Here is a 19,130-nt window from a genome sequence, read left to right as displayed (position 1 = left end):
GGCTGGTCTTAAACTTGTAATCTTCCTTGTCTCAGTCTCCAGGAGTTGCAGGCCTATACCACCACAATCAAGCCAGTAATTAGTGTTAACAAGAGTTAGTGTATTTATATTTTAAATTTAAGTCATCCCATCTTTATGTCTTACTCTTTCTGGATAACTTGGAACTTTAGCTAAGAATGCCCATTCATTGTTAATTTGTATTTTTTTTTTTTTTTATTCTTTCTACTTCAGTTTCTCCATTTCATTATAGTCTCTTAGACATCCCTCTTGAGCCTGGTATTCTTGAGCCTGTCACTTCAGGTTCTTCCAGAGCACTCTTGTTTTATTATGATTTCTGTGGCTTTAATAACACTTGACCAAAAGCATCTTGAAGAGGAAAACCTAACAACGTCTAAGTCCATCATCTAGGAAGGTCAAGGCGGGAACCTGCAGGCAGGAGCTGATGCAGAGACCAAGGAAGGGCGTTGCTCCTCATGGCTTGCTCAGCCTGCTCTCTTATAGAGCCCAGGACAGCCAGCCCGGGCCTGGTGCCACCCACCACAAGCTAGACCCTCCTCCATCAATCACTGATCAATAAATGCCCTATAGACTCATCTACAAGCCTGTATTTTGAGGACATTTTCTCAGTTGGGAGTCTCTCTTCCCAAATAACTCTAGCTTGTATCGAGTTGACATAAAACTAGCCAGCACACTTCTCCATCCTGGAAGCAAGTAATTTCCCGTTTCGCCTGGCCTCCATCTGCTTCTCTACCTGCCTTTCCCCACACCTGCCTCACTAGCTCAGCTCAAGAATGTGAGCCAAGTTTTCTTCATCCTTAAACATCAGCCTTAGTCTTCTTTAAAGTCTTTCATTTTCTCCCCTTTTCTCCTTAATCCCTTTGTATTCACGTGAAATTATTTTAAGAACTATCTTCTAAACAATAGTACATTCTGCCCTTACCCACCCGTCATTTCTCCTCTCTCCCTTATCCCCCCTGTGTTGTTTCAATCTGAAGTACCCCAGTGCCCCTGTGCTACATATGGGCTTTCCTGCTAACCTTGGGCTTTGAGGACTTCATCAGATCAGACCGGTACTGGTCTCATCAGTGGTCGGACTTGCTCCTAGACTCGTTACTTGGTGGTATTATTGGGAAGTGGTGTGGAGTAAGTGGTTAGAGCCTCGCTGAAAGGTGCATCACAGAAGTGCATCCTGAAAGGTTATCTCCAGTCCATGCTGCCTTCACCCCTGCTGCATAGCTGCAGTGAGACGAGCAGCATCCTCCCCTGCAAGTTGCCTGTGTGAGGTTCTGCGTCCCAGAACTCAGAACTGGCCAGCTGTTGACAGGAAACTCGCCACCAAAGGAAATTCTCCATGCTTTCAATTGATTTCTCTGAGGTGTCTTGTTATAGCAATTAAAACAACAGTGGACATACATACTCAGATAGCGTTTCCACAAGTCCCTTATATGTGCAGGTTCCACTTTGGTAGACTGCCTAGAGAAAGATTAGCCAGAGCCCACAGATGTGTGTCTCTGAAGAGACTTGCTGGGATCAGGAGCTTTTTTATTTTTTCCTTTATTAAAAGTGGCATGGTGCTTTAATAAAAACTTTGATGTTAATAACATGTGACTTTTGCTACTTAGGCGGGTGCAGTGAAGGACTATATTAAGATGTTGCTTCAGAACGACTCACTTAAGTTTCTGGTCTTTGCTCACCATCTCAGTATGCTCCAAGCTTGCACAGAAGCCGCCATCGAAAGCAAGGTATGTGGTAATGTTTCCGTGAAGTAATTCATAGAATGCATATTCTCACTATACTGAATGTCACTTTCAGTCTCATGGTTTATTTGTATATTTTTAACCTTCCTTGGATAATGTTTCTAAAATACATGATTATATTAACAATTCATTAATTATTTTCTTACAAATTTTAGTAATTTTATAGTATTACGATGAGGTATTTTTTTCTTCTTTATATCAATCTTAAAAATTTCCTCTGTTCATTATCTGAGTTAATTAAGGATATTCTGTCTTGGGCAGTGGTGGCGCACGCCTTTAATCCCAGCACTTGGAAGGCAGAGGCAGGTGGATTTCTGAGTTCGAGGCCAGCCTGGTCTACAGAGTGAGTTCCAGGACAGCCAGGGCTACACAGAGAAACCCTGTCTTGAAAAAACAAAACAAAGCAAAAAAAAAAACCAAAAAGAAACAAAGGATATTCTGTCTTGACAGCCATAAAGGGAACTCCCTCCCTGTTCATGCAGATAGCACATAAGAACAGCACAACCCCAGCACGACCCAGGTGTGGCTAAGGGAGAAGAACAAATCCAGTGAAAACCACTACCCCCAAGTTATCAAACCCTTTAAACTCTCAGACCATATTTTCCATGGAAAATTGTCAGGAAGAGGGAGTGAAGATGCAGTCAAGTGCACGGCCCGTGTGGTTGGCCAGTCCAGGTAACTAGGCCATAGCCACGAGGTCGGAGAGCCTCCCTGAATCCTCAGGTCCACCTCAGTTTCCAGGATTCACATCAGTGACTGTGTCTCCCACTGTCCATTTCAAAGTTTTACCTGCCATTTGTCCTGTGAGTGCTTAGGGCTTGCACAGGTGTTCAGAGGCAGCTATAAAATATTTGTGGCAAGTAGTGTGGTCTTGTACATGGGAGCAGTGCAGCCAGCACAGGTCATTGTTCTCAGTGTCAGGACTAAGCCAGGCTAGGCATTAACCAGTATGTTCCTGTCCTCTGGTGTCTTCTTCAGAGACACAGCACAGTGTGATGGCATAATGTAAAAGGCCCCTTTTCATAGATATCCACGCTCTGAAAAAGACTTCAATAACCTTACAACTAATTTTTAAATCATTGACAAAATAAAAAGATAGATTCATCTTTGTCTTACTTGGCCTTTTACTGCTGTGAACAGATACCATCACCAAGGCAAGTTTTACAAAAGAAAACATTTAATTGGGGCTGGCTTACAGGTTCAGAAGTTCAGTCCATTGTCATCAAGGCAGAAGCATGGCAGCATCCAGGCAGGCATGGTGCAGGAGAAGCTGAGAGTTCTACATCTTTATCCAAAGGAAGCCAGGAACAAACTGTGCATGCTCAGGTATCTAGAAGGAAGTTCTCCAAACCCATCCCCACAGTGACACACTTCCTCTAACAAGGCTACACCTAATGGTGCCACTCCCTGGGATGAGCTTATACAAACCATCACAAAATTCTTTTTCTATTCTGAATTTATTTTATGTTAAAATTCCTAGATTCTGATCCAGGTGCACTGGCCCACTTGTTTTCCTCTCATCCGTTGTGCTGATGGATTGGAATCTCACTCAGCCTCACAGAGTTACAAATGTATTTGTAGAGAGAGAGGGATTTCTATTTCTCCCCCTTTCCCTACTCTAACCATGTGTTTTGTTTAGAAGGATCCTGAGAGGATTTTATAATCTGTAAGGATACAGTCATTAGCCAGGTTGTGTGTGCTTTGTGAAAAAAGTTAGTCATTTCAGGCTGGAGAGCAGACACGGAGAGTCAAATGCTTGCTGTGCATGAGGGAAGAACTGAGTGTGGTTCATGTCTGCAGTCCCAGTACTCCTGTCCTGAGATGGAGCAGAGACAGGAGGATGCTTGACCACTCGTGGGCTACGAGCCTGTGGCACACAGCGTAAAGACTAGACAGCCTGCCTCAAACCAGGTGGACGGCATGGGCCAGCGCTGCCTCGGGTTGCTGTCCGAAGGCCACGTCCACACGGTGGCAGACACTGGCCTGCACTCACACACAGCGACAGGTACACAGGCTTAAAAAGAAAATGAGTTATTTAATGATACTTGGATAGTCTTCTTTTAAAGTAAATATTCCTATTTCCTAACTTTTAGGTGATTTCTTTTTCATAGAATCTATACTTATTTGAATGAGATAAGTTGAAATTTGGGGTTTAACTTATTTTTATGAGGTTGAGTTAGTTCTTTTTAGTTATTTTCTAACACAAGACTCTTTTCACAGCTTAAATTGTTCGTGAAGACAATGTCTGTTCAGTTTAACACTTAATGATTCTCCATTTTCTAAAGGTGTGCGTGGGTGCTTTCTTTCCTCACTTCAGCAGATACAATCATCTCTTGGTTCTTTTAAGTTTAATAATGTGAGAAAAAAAGACATCCTGAATGGCAGATTTAGAACGTTACTTCCCAGTTAATATCTGGTTATATTTCGGAAATACACGTACCACTCTCTTTATCTCCCTAATCCTGAGCAAAATCATCTCTCTTTTCTCGTTCATCTGGTTTTGATTTTACATTGCAGAAACTCATCCTGTGAGCCTAAAGTTAGTTACTCTTACTGACTGCCTAAAGGTTAGGAATTAACTTCCATAGCATGTTGCTGAAGAAATATTTGCTTAATTAAAAAATTATTTATACAGCTTCTGTTGCATAAAAGCAATTGTTTCTGGCACTGTTGGTTGTCTATGTTACTTTTCTATTGCTGCATGAAGATACCATGACCAAAGCAACTTACAGGAAAAAAAAAAAGAGTATTGGGCTTATGGTGTCAGAGGGTGCCGAGTCTGTGCCCATCATAGCGTGGAGCATAGCGGCAGGCAGGCATGGCTCAAGCAGTCGACAAGAAGGTACGTGTTGAGGCAGCAACCCTGAGGCAAGGAGAGAGCTAACTGGGAATGCCATGGGCTTGTGAAACCTCCAAACCACACCCCAGTGACACATTACCTTCAACATGGCCACACCCCAGTCCTCAAACAGTTACACCAACTGGGGACCTAGCGTTCAGCTATTTGAGTCTGTGGGGACCATCCTCATTCAAAATACCACAGTGGTATTAAGATGCATTAAACATAGAGCCTATCTTCAGGTAGGTTAAAAAGTCAAAAACAGGTGGGCAACATTGTTGAGCAGGTAAAAGACCTTGTCACCATCACTATCAGGGACTTGTACCAGTCCCTGATAACTTGACTTTAGTCTCTGAAAACCATATGGTAGAAGGAGAGAAACAGCCCCTGAAAGTTTTCCTCTAATTTCCATATATGTACCATGGCACTCATGCATGTGCACACATGTATGTGCGCATGCACACTCAATAATAAAACTTTTATTTAAGAAATTGGTATATGTTATTGAGATTCCTACTGTGTAATAGTTGCTGGTATACCATTCTAACCAGTTTGCATCTTTATATGACTATAAAATTAAATTACAAAATATATAAAATAAGGCTGCATAGGACTTGTCTAATTTTGCTATTTCCCTTCTTGATGCTAGTCTCGTTACATCAGGATCGATGGAAGTGTTCCATCTTCAGAGAGAATCCATCTGGTTAATCAGTTTCAGAAGGACCCCGATACTCGTGTGGCTATCCTGAGCATTCAGGCTGCTGGCCAGGTAAGAGATTCAAGTCTGTGTTTGATAAGTATCATGATATAACAAAAAGCCCCTTAACTCTATCTTGGTTTTATACAATTGTCACTTTGTATCTGGATGTCTATTATAGTACGTATTCTTTCTGCTTTTTTCCCCCCTTTCCCTTCTCCCTCTTGCTCTGGCCCCCACTCATTCGGCCCCCACTCACTCCGGCCCATAGGTTTTTTATTTGTTTCTCATTACAGGTGGTTGTGAGCCACCATGTGGTTGCTGGGATTTGAACTCATGACCTCCAGAAGAGTCTTCGGTGCTCTTAACCGCTGAGCCATCTCATATTCTTTCTACTTAAGAGTACTAGAAAATACAATGGAAGACTCAGTGAAACAGTATTCGGCAAAACCAGAACGGGGAACTGGGAAGGGGTGGGAGGGAGGACAGGGGAAGAGAAGGGGGCTTACGGGACTTTCGGGGAGTGGGGGGGGACTAGAAAAGGGGAAATCCTTTGAAATGCAAATAAATTATAAAAAAAAAAAGAAAGAAAGAAAATACAATGGAAGGAAGCCTCTTGTTTTTACCCTTTGAAAATTTCATAGAAGTGTCTTAGTCGGCACAGTCCTTACCCCTTTTTTCCGGCATCTTTCACCCTCCTCCAGCACTTTTCCCTCCCAACTTCATTCCGCCCCCCCCCCCCTTTTTTTTAAGTAACCCACTGAGTCTGATTAGTGCTGCCCATGTGCATGTGAGGAGTCAGCCGTTGGGAACAGACCAGCCTACCAGTGGCCATCCTAACCAAAACAACTAACTCAGGTTGTCCTCTGACTTCTGTACATGCACACGCACCATTGATTAATTAATGTAATTTTCTCATGTGGAGTCTTTCAGTCTGCACAGTAATAGCTGCACAGAGTCCTTAGGACCACATCTTTTCAGGTATTTTGGGTTGGTCTGGTTTGTGTGTTTGCTTGATTGTTTGCTTGATTCTTGAAATACGGTCTCATTTTATTTTCTCTCTGGAACTTACTTTGTAGACCAGGCTGGCCTTGGGCTCACAGAGATCTACCTGTCTCTACCTCTCAGATTGCTGGGATTAAAGGCATGTCCCACCACATCTGGCTTCTTCCAGAATTTTGCTTTTTATTTCTCTGTAAGCCCGGCTGGCCAGTCCACCTGTCTCTGCCTCCTAAACGCTGGGGGTGGGGTGGGGGATTAAAGGCTTGCACCACCACACCCGGCCTCCAGAAAGGATCTTCTATCTAGGAGGGCAGCTCACATTCTTCCCTCAAATGACCAAGACAGTTTATAAAATTGGTGGGGAGGGCATTTAATTTGGGCTTATGGTTGCAGAGGGCTAGAGTTCCAGACCATGATGGCAGGGAGCCAGCAGGCAGGCGTGGTGCCACGGCAGGAGCTGGGAGCAGCTTACATCTTACATCTTGATCCGCAAGCACAAGAAAGAACTTAGGTGGGAATGGCATGGCCTTTTCAAGCTCCTCCCTTTTCCAAGCAGTTCTGCCAGCTAGGGACCAGGTACTCAAATATATAAGCTATGGGGGCCATTCTCAGGGAAACCATCACAGACCAGGTTGCCACTAACAGTCAGGTGTCATGTTTAAAATGTCTGAGAAAAGCAGATGTTTTATAAATTAGTGGCAGTTGTAGTCATACTATGTTAAAAAGGACCCTTTGGACTTCTGCCTTATTCTAAAATATTTTGATGTTAATGTCTATCTAAATCAGGCCATTTAACATTGAGGCAGGGGGAATGGTAGTTCCTGGCATATTCCTGGTATATCAAGACCAGTTTTTACCCAGCTAGTGAGGCCTAGAAAATTCTTTATGTAGAGAAATTACGAGGATGAAACAGCTTAGGGACCTACTAGGAGTTTTCTCAGCACTTCCTTATATTGGATTAAAGGTCCTAAAATCTAACATGTATCAGAGTATTCCAGCCATAGACAATTATACCAAGAACCTGAAATTAGAAATGGAGTCAATGTTTCCGTAAGATGAAACCAGACAGGAAAGCTTAAAACATGATTGAAAGTAAATGACATCTTGAAATTAAGAATTTTAGGGCACTGATACTTTATTCAAGGTTGTTCCTGAGGCTGTTACATAAGTCAACACTTGTATATGCCAAGACTGATCCTCGATAGGACAAAGGAAACATCTCACATTATAGATTGACTCTTCCTTAGAATGTAAGTCTCTTACTGAGACCTGGGGCTTGCCTGTTAGCTAGGCTGTCTAGCAGTGGGTCCCAGGAACCTGCCCATCTCTACCTCCTGAGTGCTAAGATTGTAAGTGCACATCCCCACACTCAGCTTTTGATGTGGGTCCTGAGAAAAGAGCTCAGGTCCTCACATTTGCAAGGCAGCATTTCCCTGACTGATCTGTCTTCCTGGCCCTGTAAATGCTTTTTACAGTATCCCTCTGCTAATACTACTTATTTTTTCAGGGTTCTAATAAGGCTCTGGGGTCCTAAGTAGCACCACAAGTTTAATATTGTGTTTAGTTCTATCCTGGTTTTTATTACTTCTAAGCCGTTTTATGAGGTGGTTAATTTTCAAGGAATTTGTTGCCCTTTTTAATGAATGATCATATGTTTTTGTTATAACACAAAATACTTTAAGTTAAAGTAAATCTAATAGTGTAACACTCTCAAAAATGCCTTCCTCACAGAAGCTCCAGTGCCTATGAACAACATGGATTAAACCGTATTTCTAAAGCCAGGCAGACTTCCCTTTCACTCCCACACCATTGGCTCTACATCCCACTGTCGTGCATGTTTCAAAAGCTCACCCAGCCCCCAATGCTAGAAGTGCTGCAGCTTGACACACATTCATCTGAGCAGCTGGCTGGGTTTCATATACTGGTTATTAAACAAGGCTTAATGCTTTTCTGCCACAGTATTTCAAGTTCATGCGAAAGCCAGGCTCACAGAGAATGCAGCGGCTGCATGACTCACTGAGGCAGGAAGCACTAACTTTAGGGGCTGGGCGTAATCGCCTGGGAGGTTGCACGGGAGGACACTGCGCACGAACACATGCTTCTCACACTTTCTAGCAAGTGGTTTGAATTAAATGAAGAACTTGTCAATGCTTGATGCCTGGTTGCCATGGATACCATGCTTTACAAATTGTAGTCTCTTTTATAATGTCAGGTTTTCCAGCAAGAGAGTGAGTCTAACTCTTCATCAGAGGATAATGTGGTTTTGTTTGTATATGCAGTACCCATCAACCTGCCTATTGAAATGTCTTTCAGATATGGTTTCCTGTAGTTAGTTCACTTGAGTATCTTGAAATAAGTAATCTTCATTTGTTGGTCATGAGTTAAATCTTCCTAGTTTGTCTTCAGATAAATGACTTACTTTTAAAAAACTTTTTTAGTGTACTAGTTTCATCTCTGTTGCTGTAATAAAAACACTTTGACCAGAAGCAATTTAGAGGAAGGAAGGATTCATTTCAGCCTATAGGTTACAATCCATCATTGAGGAGAGTCAGTCCAGGGACTCAAGCAGGACTTGAAGCAGAAACGCTGTTCACTGCCTCAGCCACTCAAGCGCAGCTAGCTTTCAGACAAAGCCCAGAACCCCCTGCCCAGGGAATGGTGCTGAGCTCTCTTATATCAATTAACAATCAAGGTGACCCCCCACAGACATGCCTCAGACCAGGCTAGCCTGAGCAGTCCCTCAGTTGTCCACTCCCTTCTAGATGACACTAAGCTATCAAGTTGACAGTTAAAGCTGACTAGAACCCTTGTTTCCTCTCCTTATGTGTGTTCAGGAAGGCTGTCTTACTACGTGAAAGTCTCGTGCTACATGTATGACTCGTGTTCAGCTTGTTTGCGCCTCACTCCCTTTGTTTTGCTAGGGTTTAACGTTTACTGCTGCAAGTCACGTTGTCTTTGCTGAGTTGTACTGGGACCCCGGACATATCAAGCAAGCGGAAGACCGTGCACACCGGATCGGACAGTGCAGTTCTGTGAATATTCACTACCTTATTGCAAACGGAACTCTGGACAGCCTGATGTGGGCAATGCTGAACCGAAAGGTAGTGCTGGAGTTTTAACTCCGTCTTTAATGTAGTCTGTGCACTGCATGAATTAGGAGGCTGAGTTTTGATGTGTGCGAGCAGAGGCTAAGAAGTATACCAAGATACCACAGTAGAGATTACGATCGTAAGGGACTCAGTCAGGACTTCAACTCCTGCCATCCTCCACCACACCAAGGCACCACTTTCTAAGCACGGCTGGTTTTCTTCCAAGCCCTTTCTCTTGTCATTTTTTGAAAAAAAGATTCATTTTTAGCTTTGTGTTTGCATGTCTACATGGGGGGTTTTATACATGAGTGCAGGTGTCCAGAGGGGCCAGACAAAGGCTTCAGGTCCCCTGGAGCTGGAGTTACAGGGCTTGTGGGTCCAGGGAACCAACCTTGGGTCTTCTGCAAGAACTTTTAACTCCCAGGCTATCTCTAGCTACCATGAAAGCCTTTTTGCATTGCTGTTTTATTCTTCCCAGCTTTCTCATGTGCTGAGACTGAACTCTGACTTGCTTGCGGCTCACATGCGCTTTGTAAGGGCTTTCTCGACCAAGTCCACTGCTTCAGAAGCAAGGCTGGGGTCACCAGAACCTAACCTTAGACACACTGAATGCTTTCCAAAAAGATTCTTGCATTTTTAATTGTTACCAGAATACAGCCTGTACCCTCTCCTCAGCTGTCTCTTTTTCCCAGCACTGAAGGATGCTTATAGAAGAGGCCTGGGTAAGAGCAGGATTTTCTAGTCATTCGGGATGCTGTAACAAATGCTATTACCATGGTGGTGCATAATAAATGGGATCGTGTTCCTCCTGGTTCTGGAGAATACGACGTGCCATCAGGGAGCCAGTGTGGTCAACTTGGGCAGGACTTCTTGTTGGGTCCTCATGTTCTCCTTTGTAAGGCAGTGATCTCATTTGTGAGGTACTGTGCTAGCTGGGTTTATGTCAGCTCGACAGAAGCTAGTCATCTGAGAGGGGGAGCCTCAATTGGGAACATGCTTCCATAAGGCCTGCTATAGGCAGGCCTGTAGGGCATTTTCTTATTTTGTTATTGATGAGGGAGGGCCTAGCCCATGGTGGGTGGTACCATCCCTGGGGTGGTGGTCCTGGGTTCTATAAAGAAGCAGGATGAGCAGGCCATGGGGAGCAAGCCAGTGAGCAGCACCCTGCACGGCCTCTAAATCAGCTCCTGCCTCCGGGTTCCTGCCCTGTTTGATTTCCTGTCCTGACTACCTTTGATGATGAACAGTGATAATGGAAGTGTAAACCAAATTGACCCTTTCCTCCCTGGGTCGCTTTAATCAGGACTGCACCATAACTAGCGGTCTCCTCCTAACACCTTTGCGTCAGTTGTTTCATACATTTTTAGTCTACTATATTTTATTCTGTCTTATCCTAGTTTCATTTCTATTGCTCTGACTTAATAAAAGGGGCGTGGCTTATTCAGCTTATAACTCCAGGTTACAGTTGGTCACGGAGGGGAAAGCAAGGCAGGAACACAAAGCAGCGAGTCTACAGTGCAGACGGAGAGAAATGAAGGCATGCTTACTGTTGAGCCCCGTTTCCACTTTCATACCATTCAGAGCCCAGCCTATGAATAGTGCCACCCAACTTGAAAACAAGCCTCACATGCATGCCCACACGCCAACCTGATCGAGGCAGTCTCCCTACCCAGGTAGCTTTAGGTTGTGTCAAGTTATAAAACCAACTGTCATCTGTCCCCATAAAATTCATGAGCTTCTATGCAAAAACTGCACTCTACCAAACTCCAGTATCCAATCTAAATATTATCTAAATCAGATATAGATGGGACTCATCTGGAGGTGAAGTTCCTCTCCAGTGGTGACTCAGAGAAGCCAACTACAACATATACTTCTAAACTACAACTGGGGGAGAGACATCTAAGATACTTATTCACACTCCAAGAGGAAGAAAAAGGAAAGGAGAAAGGGCTAGCTCACCCCAGACAGTTCTTAAACCTCACAGGGCAAGCTGGGTAAGATATCAAAGCTTGCTGTTAACTTTCTTAGGCCTACACTGTCCTGCAGGCCACACAGAGCAGTGGCCCTGCCTTCTGGATCCACAGGGATGGAGATGCCCACCTGTCTCAGCTAGGCCCTGGCCAAACCATTGTAGTGGCTCCGCCAGGTGGAGAGAGATCACCCCTGCAGCTCCCTCACCATTGGTATTTACCATCCATTTGAAAGCAGGTGTGTCACGACACCCTCCCACCTAACCAGTGCCTGTGGTGAGAGTGGTGCCTGGTCACCCCTGATGGCCTTTGTCATTTTCTCCCCTTGTTTTGTATTCTGGCTGTGGAGTCTGCTGTGCTCCAGTTCCATGCAGCTCAGGAAGGCTGACAGACTGCCCTCCCTCCGCCATCTTGTCTGTGATTGCTTCCCTCCCAGCTGACATATTTCTACTGATGCACTCCTGTCAGCTTCTCACCTTGATTAAGTTTCGTCTCATGCCAATATCGAATGGCCACCTGGACACACCTCAGTGTTGTCTTTAGAACAGTTCTTCTCATTTGTTCAGTCTTGAGAAGCTAAGAATTTCCCCAAATTTAAATTATTCCCATTTTGCTTCACAATTCTGTCTGTGTTTCTCTCTGCCTGCTTTTACCACAGATATTCAGAAGGAGCCATGCTGCTCTTGCAGTGTGTCCTCAGAAGTCACAGCAAGACACAGTTTCACTGCCTGCAAGCTCTTCCCGAAATAACTAGAACATTGCCCATGCGGTGCAGGCCTTGGCTTTTGAACAAAGTGACCTTTCCTCCAGTTTCCAGTAGCATGTACCTCACTTTCATCTGAGACTTCATCCCATGGCCTTTGCTGTCTCTGTCCCAGCAACGACCTGTACAGGATTATGGGTGGGCTGTGCTCTGCTGTGCTCCTTGTGGACTTGAAATACCCTTGAATTCCATTCGTGGGTTGCCTAGCCTGCACACTGAGGCTTACAGCCTCTACACACTGCCTGCTGTAACCTCCCCCACCTCCAGGCAGCAGCCACACTTTTGGGACATCAACTTGTAAGAAATTTGAGCCACCGAAACAAAATACCATAGGAATAAATAGCAATGCATTCTGTCACTAATCCCTTGAAAGTGGGCCCCACCTTCATGACTTAATCACGTCCCTAAGATGCTGCTTCCTAACATCACACCAAGATAAAGATTTCAACACTGGGGGTGAGGTCCCAGATAAACACCCTTTTGTAGAGAGTTCTGAGTGGTGATTGTAAATGTGCATGCTGACCGCTCATGCTTAGGGAAAACTGCTAAGTATAAAAACATTAAAATAAAAATTTAATGAGGAAAGTGAATATTGTATGTTTCTGTTAAATCTCCCTAAACATTTGCTAATTAACTTGTACTTTTGAGGTTTTTTTGTGTGTTGGTTTTTTTTTTTTACTTTTTATTGATTCTTTGTCCCACTCATCTCCCTGTCTCTTTGTATCTGCCCTCTGCCCTTGTAGCCTCCTCTCTAAACAAAATAAAAAGCAGAAGTACAAAATAAAGTATGAAAATACCTCTCATCCTGGACGCTACAGTGTGTCACAGTGTGTCCAACAGTGCGCCCCTTTGTCCACACATTACTTGCAAATGTTCATTGCAATGAGTCATTGGTCTGGTTCAGGGTCCCTGACTTCTGATACTCTGTCAGTCTTGGGAGCTAACAGGGACACCTCTCTGTCATCCTGTTGTCGCCCTGTGTCCTGGGGAGCCTGTGGCTTTGGATCTGCAGCTCTGTCCCTGTCACATGCTCCAGCAGTTCACTGATGTGGTAGTTTTGGGGTAGAACAACTCAAAGCCCTGGATCTGGGCATGGGTGGTAGCTGAGGTGGTCAGCCCTCCAGGTCCCCTGCACCCACAACCACACTACCCAGGGAAGCTCTGTAGCACTGCCCTGGTAGCTCATGGTGCCACAGCCAGCAAGGGGCAGGGGCAAGGGCAGTGCTCTGCCCCCCATGCCCTTGGGGCCAGCTCTCCTGTGCCTTCGCCATGGGCCAGCTCTCCTGGGTCGACCCGTGGCCTACTCTGCTCTACTCTACTCGTGGCCTGAGTTCTGCAGCCTATGAGGGGCTACATCAGATAGCAATTTAGGATTCAAATTGTAATTTTAAATAACCACATTACTAACATGATCTGTTGAAGTTGCAATATTTTTCTCATTGGGTAACTTTAAGACTCCAGCTTGAAGTCAAGATACTAAGCGTGTCAGCTGTGGCGTGACTGTGGTAAGAGCTTCATGTTTCTGTCTCACAGGCTCAGGTCACGGGGAGCACACTGAATGGCAGGAAGGAGAAACTCCAGGCTACAGAAGATGACAAGGAGAAGTGGGGTTTTCTTCAGTTTGCTGAAGCATGGACCCCAAGTGACAGTTTTGAAGAGCTCAAGGACTCTGTGTTTACTCACGTAAGTGAATGTGACTCGTTCTTTTCCATTTTTTATTTACTTATTCTCTCTCTCTCTCTCTCTGTGTGTGTATGTATGTGTGTGTGTGTGTGTGTGTGTGTGTGTGTGAGAGAGAGAGAGAGAGAGAGAGAGAGAGAGAGAGAGAGAGAGAGAGAGTTCAACATGCATGTGATGTCCATCTCTGTGGCTCTCTTCTTTATGTAGAGACAGAATCTACCAGTGAACCTGTAGCTTGCCATCTGCGTTCCCCAAGGCCAGCAAGCCGGGGCCCACTTGTCTCATCTCCTGGGTTATAAGCTGGTACCTCCATACCCAGCTTTTACCTGGGTCCTGGGCACCCAGGCCCAGGTCCTTGTGTTTTCATGGCAAATGCTTTGCACAGAGTCATCTCTCTAGACCCCTTCTCTATATTTTAATGCCTGGAAAATGTACTTTATTGCATATCATTTTAAACAGCAATTCTCTATTATTTATGCTCTTGAAAGGCTATTTACTTACAGATAAAAAAAACTTGAAGAAGCAAAATTTATCTTTGCTACTGAACTAGTTTATATTTTCCAAAACTTTCATAACTTAGGCTCAGCTGTCTAGAAAAACAACCTGAATAGACTCTAACCTTCAGAAGAGAATACTGCAGAAAATATTTTTATGACCTTGAAGGTAGGGAAGGATAAAGATTTGCCTCAATACACAAGTAATAAAGGAAAAGATTGGAATGCTGACTGTAGAAAAATGAAAAGCTTTTCACTGAGGGGCTGAGTCATAAAATTCCAGCCAGCCTGAGCTACAAAGCAAAACCCTGTCACAAAAACAAAACCAACCAAGACTTACGAATAAAATAAGGCAGACATGCTGATAACTGTGATTGGTGCTGTGTGGTGAGCATAGCTGCTTTCCAAAAAAACTGTGGCAAATTATCCATGATAGACATTTCCGGAGCATGTGACCATCCTGGTGGTCCCACATCTCCCCAGTTGTTTTCGCTTCAATTAGTGACTTTTGCCTGAGTTGGTTCTGAATGATGGTTCGATTTTCTAGTTCTATCATTTTTATCTATGTTTATTAGATGCATTTTTATAAAGAACCTTTATTTGTGTGTGTGTGTGTGTGTGTGTGTGTGTGTGTTAAAAGGTGCATATATCTCTACAGGTACACATGCAGGTAAAGGCCGGAAGAGAATATCAGGTGTTCTGCTCCATAACACACACTCTTACTCCATTTTGACAATCTTCTCACAGTTCCTTGAACTAGATTGACAGCCAGCAAGTACCAGTGATTCCCCTGTTTCCACACTGCACAGTGCTGGGGGTCCAGGCACAGATTTGCACATGGGTATTTGACATTTGAATTGAGGTCCTTATGTTAGTTGCCCAACACTAACTCTGACTACTGAACCATGGCCTCAGCCCTGTAGCCCCATAATTCTCAGAGGGCTTCCTTGCTTTCTGGGGAACAAAATATCCCAAATCCGGATTCAATTCCCTTGGCCCAGACCTGCTGCTGTCCTTTCCTGTAAGGAGCTAGCTTCATACTTCCTTCTCCTGTAAGATACTATCTGAAAATCAGGATTATTTTTACTCCTTTGGGATATCATTGCTATAGTGCTCCTTTTTTCACTGTGAAAAGCTACATGCAAACATATATATTTACACAGAAAAGTGAATGCGCACATTGTATGTGCCAGTCAAAGGACCAATTGCAGGAGTCTGTTCTTTCCTTCTTCCGTGTGGCTCTCAGGGATCACGCTCAGGTTGTCAGAGCAGGCGACAGATGCTTTTAGCCCCCAATCTCCAGCTGTTTGCCAGCCACGTTATATTTATGTCTTTATTCTACTTTATGTTTTTCTTTTGTTTTACGCCAGAGTTGAGTAGAGTTAGTTTATTTTGTTCTCTGTTCTTGCAGAGAGAAACTAGGTGATCACTGTTGGGTTTTTTGGTTTTTTGTTTTGTTTGTTTGTTTGTTTTTCAGCTACATGGGAGTGATCTGTTAAGAACGTCTAGAGGGGTGGAGAAAGCGATTTCTTTTTCAGGGTAATTTAAATCCATGTGTCTTCCACTCAGAGGGTTACGGCCTTCCTGTGTCACTCTGGCCCTTTGAAAACACTCTTCCTGGTGTTCATAGATGTGAAGGATCTTCAGTTGCAGTTCCTGCCATCTGTTTAGCATCTTTCTGGAGGCCAGCATGCTGCCCCAATTGGTCATTTGTAAAGCATGTTATTAGTTTTGTTAGGAATGGAGCCATGACAGGAGAGCGCTTTTGATCCAGGTCCATTAACGCTGATGTCGGTGCTCCTTGATATTGGTGACCTGGTCTCTGCTGGATCAGCACCAGCTTCGAAGTGCTCCATTGTTTTTATGAGTTTCGTTGCATTTTCTTCTCCACTCCTTCAGCTCTAATAGCTAACTTCCAATCCTGTCTCAAAAGACCCTACGTTTACCCAGAGGTACAACCCTGATAAAGGTCCCCAGCCCTGTAGAGAAAGCACTCTCACCGCCAGGAACATCTTGCCGTTCTGACTGACTCCTTCTCACAGAGGCAACCGTTGTCTTTTGTTTTATTAAACAGAGGATAGGGACACAGTGCCTGCTAGCTCTCTAAGCAAAGAGAAAATTCTTGTATCTGTCCATGCAAAGGCAGCTTTTGCCCCAAAGGGACTTAGGAGATGCTTTCTAATTGAGATAAATCTGAGTGGCCATGGCCCACTGTGTGGATTCAGGTTGATCCAGATAGCAAGCTCCAGTGTGGAAACAGTTCCGTGATGTTTCATAGTTACAGAAGGAAAACAAGTCGTAAGTCAAGGCGTTTTGACACAGCAGTAGCACCAGGAGGGAGGCAGCTTACAGCAGGCTTGGGAAATAGCTGCTGGAGTTGTCAGGTGCTGTCTGCTGAGCAGAGCTGGAAGCTTAGTATGTTTGCAGATCCCAGAAAGCTTCCGATAAGAAGGCCAGGGAGCCAGACATGGTGGTACATGCCTATACTCCCAGAACTCACGAGAAGCAGAAAGGTCCCGAAAGTTCAAGGCCAGCCTGGTCTGCATTACAAATTCTAGGCTGTGTAGTGTCCAACAGAAGGAGGGGGTGGGATTCTAAAGTTTCCCCAATACATTGTGGCTCCAATTTTGCAACTTTTTCCCCCACAGTCCGGGAAGTTCTAATTAGTCAATCAGTCTTGGAGGATCTTTACCGGAGGTGTGGCTTCATTTCTGGGAACTCAGATTCCCACTTGTGATGAAAATGTCTGGCAAGTCAGATCCTATCGCCTGTTTAGAAATGCCTACTTTTAAACTCCTTATTTATCATACCTAAAGAGACTCACTTGCCATAATTAAAGGACAAATAGTCTGATAAATTGTATATTTGTCTATAATATTACTACAGTGACTTTTCTAAGTGCCAAGAATGCCATAAGCTATTCAATAAAATAGCTTTACTAGCTCATAAAAATGTTTTATCTTTCAGTGTTACTGTGTCACTCATTACAAAAACTGGACTGCAGGACTGGAAGGTGACTCTTGGTTAAAAGCACTGACTGCTGTTGCAGAGGGCCTGAGTTCAGTTCCTAGTTCCCAGCATGCAGCAGCTCACAACTGTAACTCCAGTAGCAGAAGATCCACACCATATTTGCATTCAAGGCAAAGTCCTCATATACATAAAATTAAAACTAATTAATTGTTTTTAAAAACGATTATTGAGCCAGGTGGTAGTGGTGCACTCCTGTAATCCCAGCACTCTGGTAGGCAGGGGCAGGCATATTTCTGAGTTTGAGGCCAGCCTGGTCTACAGAGTGAGTTCCAGGACAGCCAGGGCTACACAGAGAAACCCTGTCTTTGGAGGGCAGGGGAGATTATTGACCTGGTGGTATGATATGAGTGTTAAACATTAAGCTGTCAGGATGGATATTGATATTTGGAGATCCTGGTCTATTTTGGTGAGAGCAACTATCCTTATTCTCTAAGTCACAGGGGAAGTTACATTGTTGTCAAATGTAACTAGAAAACACTTTTGTTTGAGAAATAGTAGTACCTTCTCAGATGCTTTAATCCATAGGTCCAAGGAGAGTTCCAGGACTGTCCCCATGGCATCCTGGAGGGGGTGGGACTGGGGGAGTGGAGCCCACAAGTAAGGCAGAACAAAGTCTCACGTAACATCCAGCTTTATTCAAAGCATCAGACAGTTTATGCTCTGAGGGTTAAGAAAGGTCACCCAAGTAAAGCTCCCATGAGTTCACGCTGAATACAGTCATAAGGACACGTTTTCCCATGGAGGCATAGAAAGGATAGTTTACACATTTAATGGGATGACGTCAGCAAGCAGTAATGAGTGATCTGAAGTAAACTCACTCCCTCCACCTGGGAGGAGCATGGACATACATGGAACCAAGAACAATTGTATATTTCAAAGAATCTGAGGTCACAAGACCGCTGTCTTGTTTTCTTGGGGTGTGCTCACAGCCTGCAGAATCCTCCTCACATGACTGCATGCCTGAACCATGTTCCAACAGTCACCAACACAAACATCGGATGCCCAACAAAAACTCAGGTGAACAATTAAATATAGAAAATAAGATATAGAAATCATTAGAGAAATGGGTATTGTGGCTCTTGCCTACAGTCTTAGTCCATAAGGCAAGAGGGTAGGAGTTGCAGCTTTATTTCTGCTATATAACAAGTTCAAGGCCAGCCTGAGGTACATAAAACTCTATCTCAGAAAAAGAAAAAAAAAAGAATCCCTGGAAGTGTGCTTTTGTTGTTTTTGAAATAGCCTCTTATATACCCTAAGCTGCCGTCTCGGTAGCCAGCGGTACCCTTGGACGTCGATCCCCTCACTTCACAGATCTGTGTTCCATACCTGCTGCTATCAGTATCTTGTAGTCCTGTGAATTTAATATAGTGTATGTGTCTACAAATCAGTATCATGTGAAAAGCTGTGTCCTCTGATTAACTCCATGTCCCAAACACCTGCCTACCTGCTGGATGTCCTATCTGTAGACAGTGCAATCACCGTGTCTCATCTCAAAGTATTAAGGACAGTGTGTTTTGTTTTAAGCTGCATGGTGTTTGAGTTCTTTTTCTTTAAGGTTTTGTTTGTGTGTGTGGGGGGGGTATGCTTGTGAGTACAAGTGTCCATGGAAACCAGAGGCATAAAAAACTCTGGAGTTGCAGGTGTATGTGAACTGTGTCATGTGGGTGCTGGGAACCAAATTTGGATCCTCTCTCTGTAAGAGTACTCCTTGTTCTGAACCCCCAAGCCATCTATACAGCTTCTACAAATGAGTTCCCTATGTCCTCCCAGTACAGTGGTTTCCTGGACTCCACAGACTTCTCCACTTGC

General features: G+C 44.1%; 1 protein-coding gene across 8 annotated transcripts in view; it reads left to right on the top strand.

Annotated features, from left to right (window-relative positions):
• Zranb3 (zinc finger RANBP2-type containing 3) overlaps nucleotides 1-19,130 on the top strand; it is a 144,825-nt gene that overhangs the window by 97,110 nt on the left and 28,585 nt on the right. For all 8 annotated transcript variants that reach the window (XM_052200483.1, XM_052200485.1, XM_052200490.1 and 5 more), the window contains 4 exons: nucleotides 1,623-1,742; nucleotides 5,246-5,365; nucleotides 9,217-9,396; nucleotides 13,651-13,800. In XM_052200483.1, coding sequence (XP_052056443.1) covers nucleotides 1,623-1,742; nucleotides 5,246-5,365; nucleotides 9,217-9,396; nucleotides 13,651-13,800 — 570 coding nt within the window. The remainder of the gene's footprint in view (nucleotides 1-1,622; nucleotides 1,743-5,245; nucleotides 5,366-9,216; nucleotides 9,397-13,650; nucleotides 13,801-19,130) is intronic.

The sequence above is a fragment of the Apodemus sylvaticus genome, chromosome 12 (genome assembly GCF_947179515.1).
Source record: "Apodemus sylvaticus chromosome 12, mApoSyl1.1, whole genome shotgun sequence".
Lineage (NCBI taxonomy): Eukaryota > Metazoa > Chordata > Mammalia > Rodentia > Muridae > Apodemus > Apodemus sylvaticus.
Note: the sequence above shows the minus strand (reverse complement) of the source record. Positions and strands in the feature narration are given on the sequence as shown.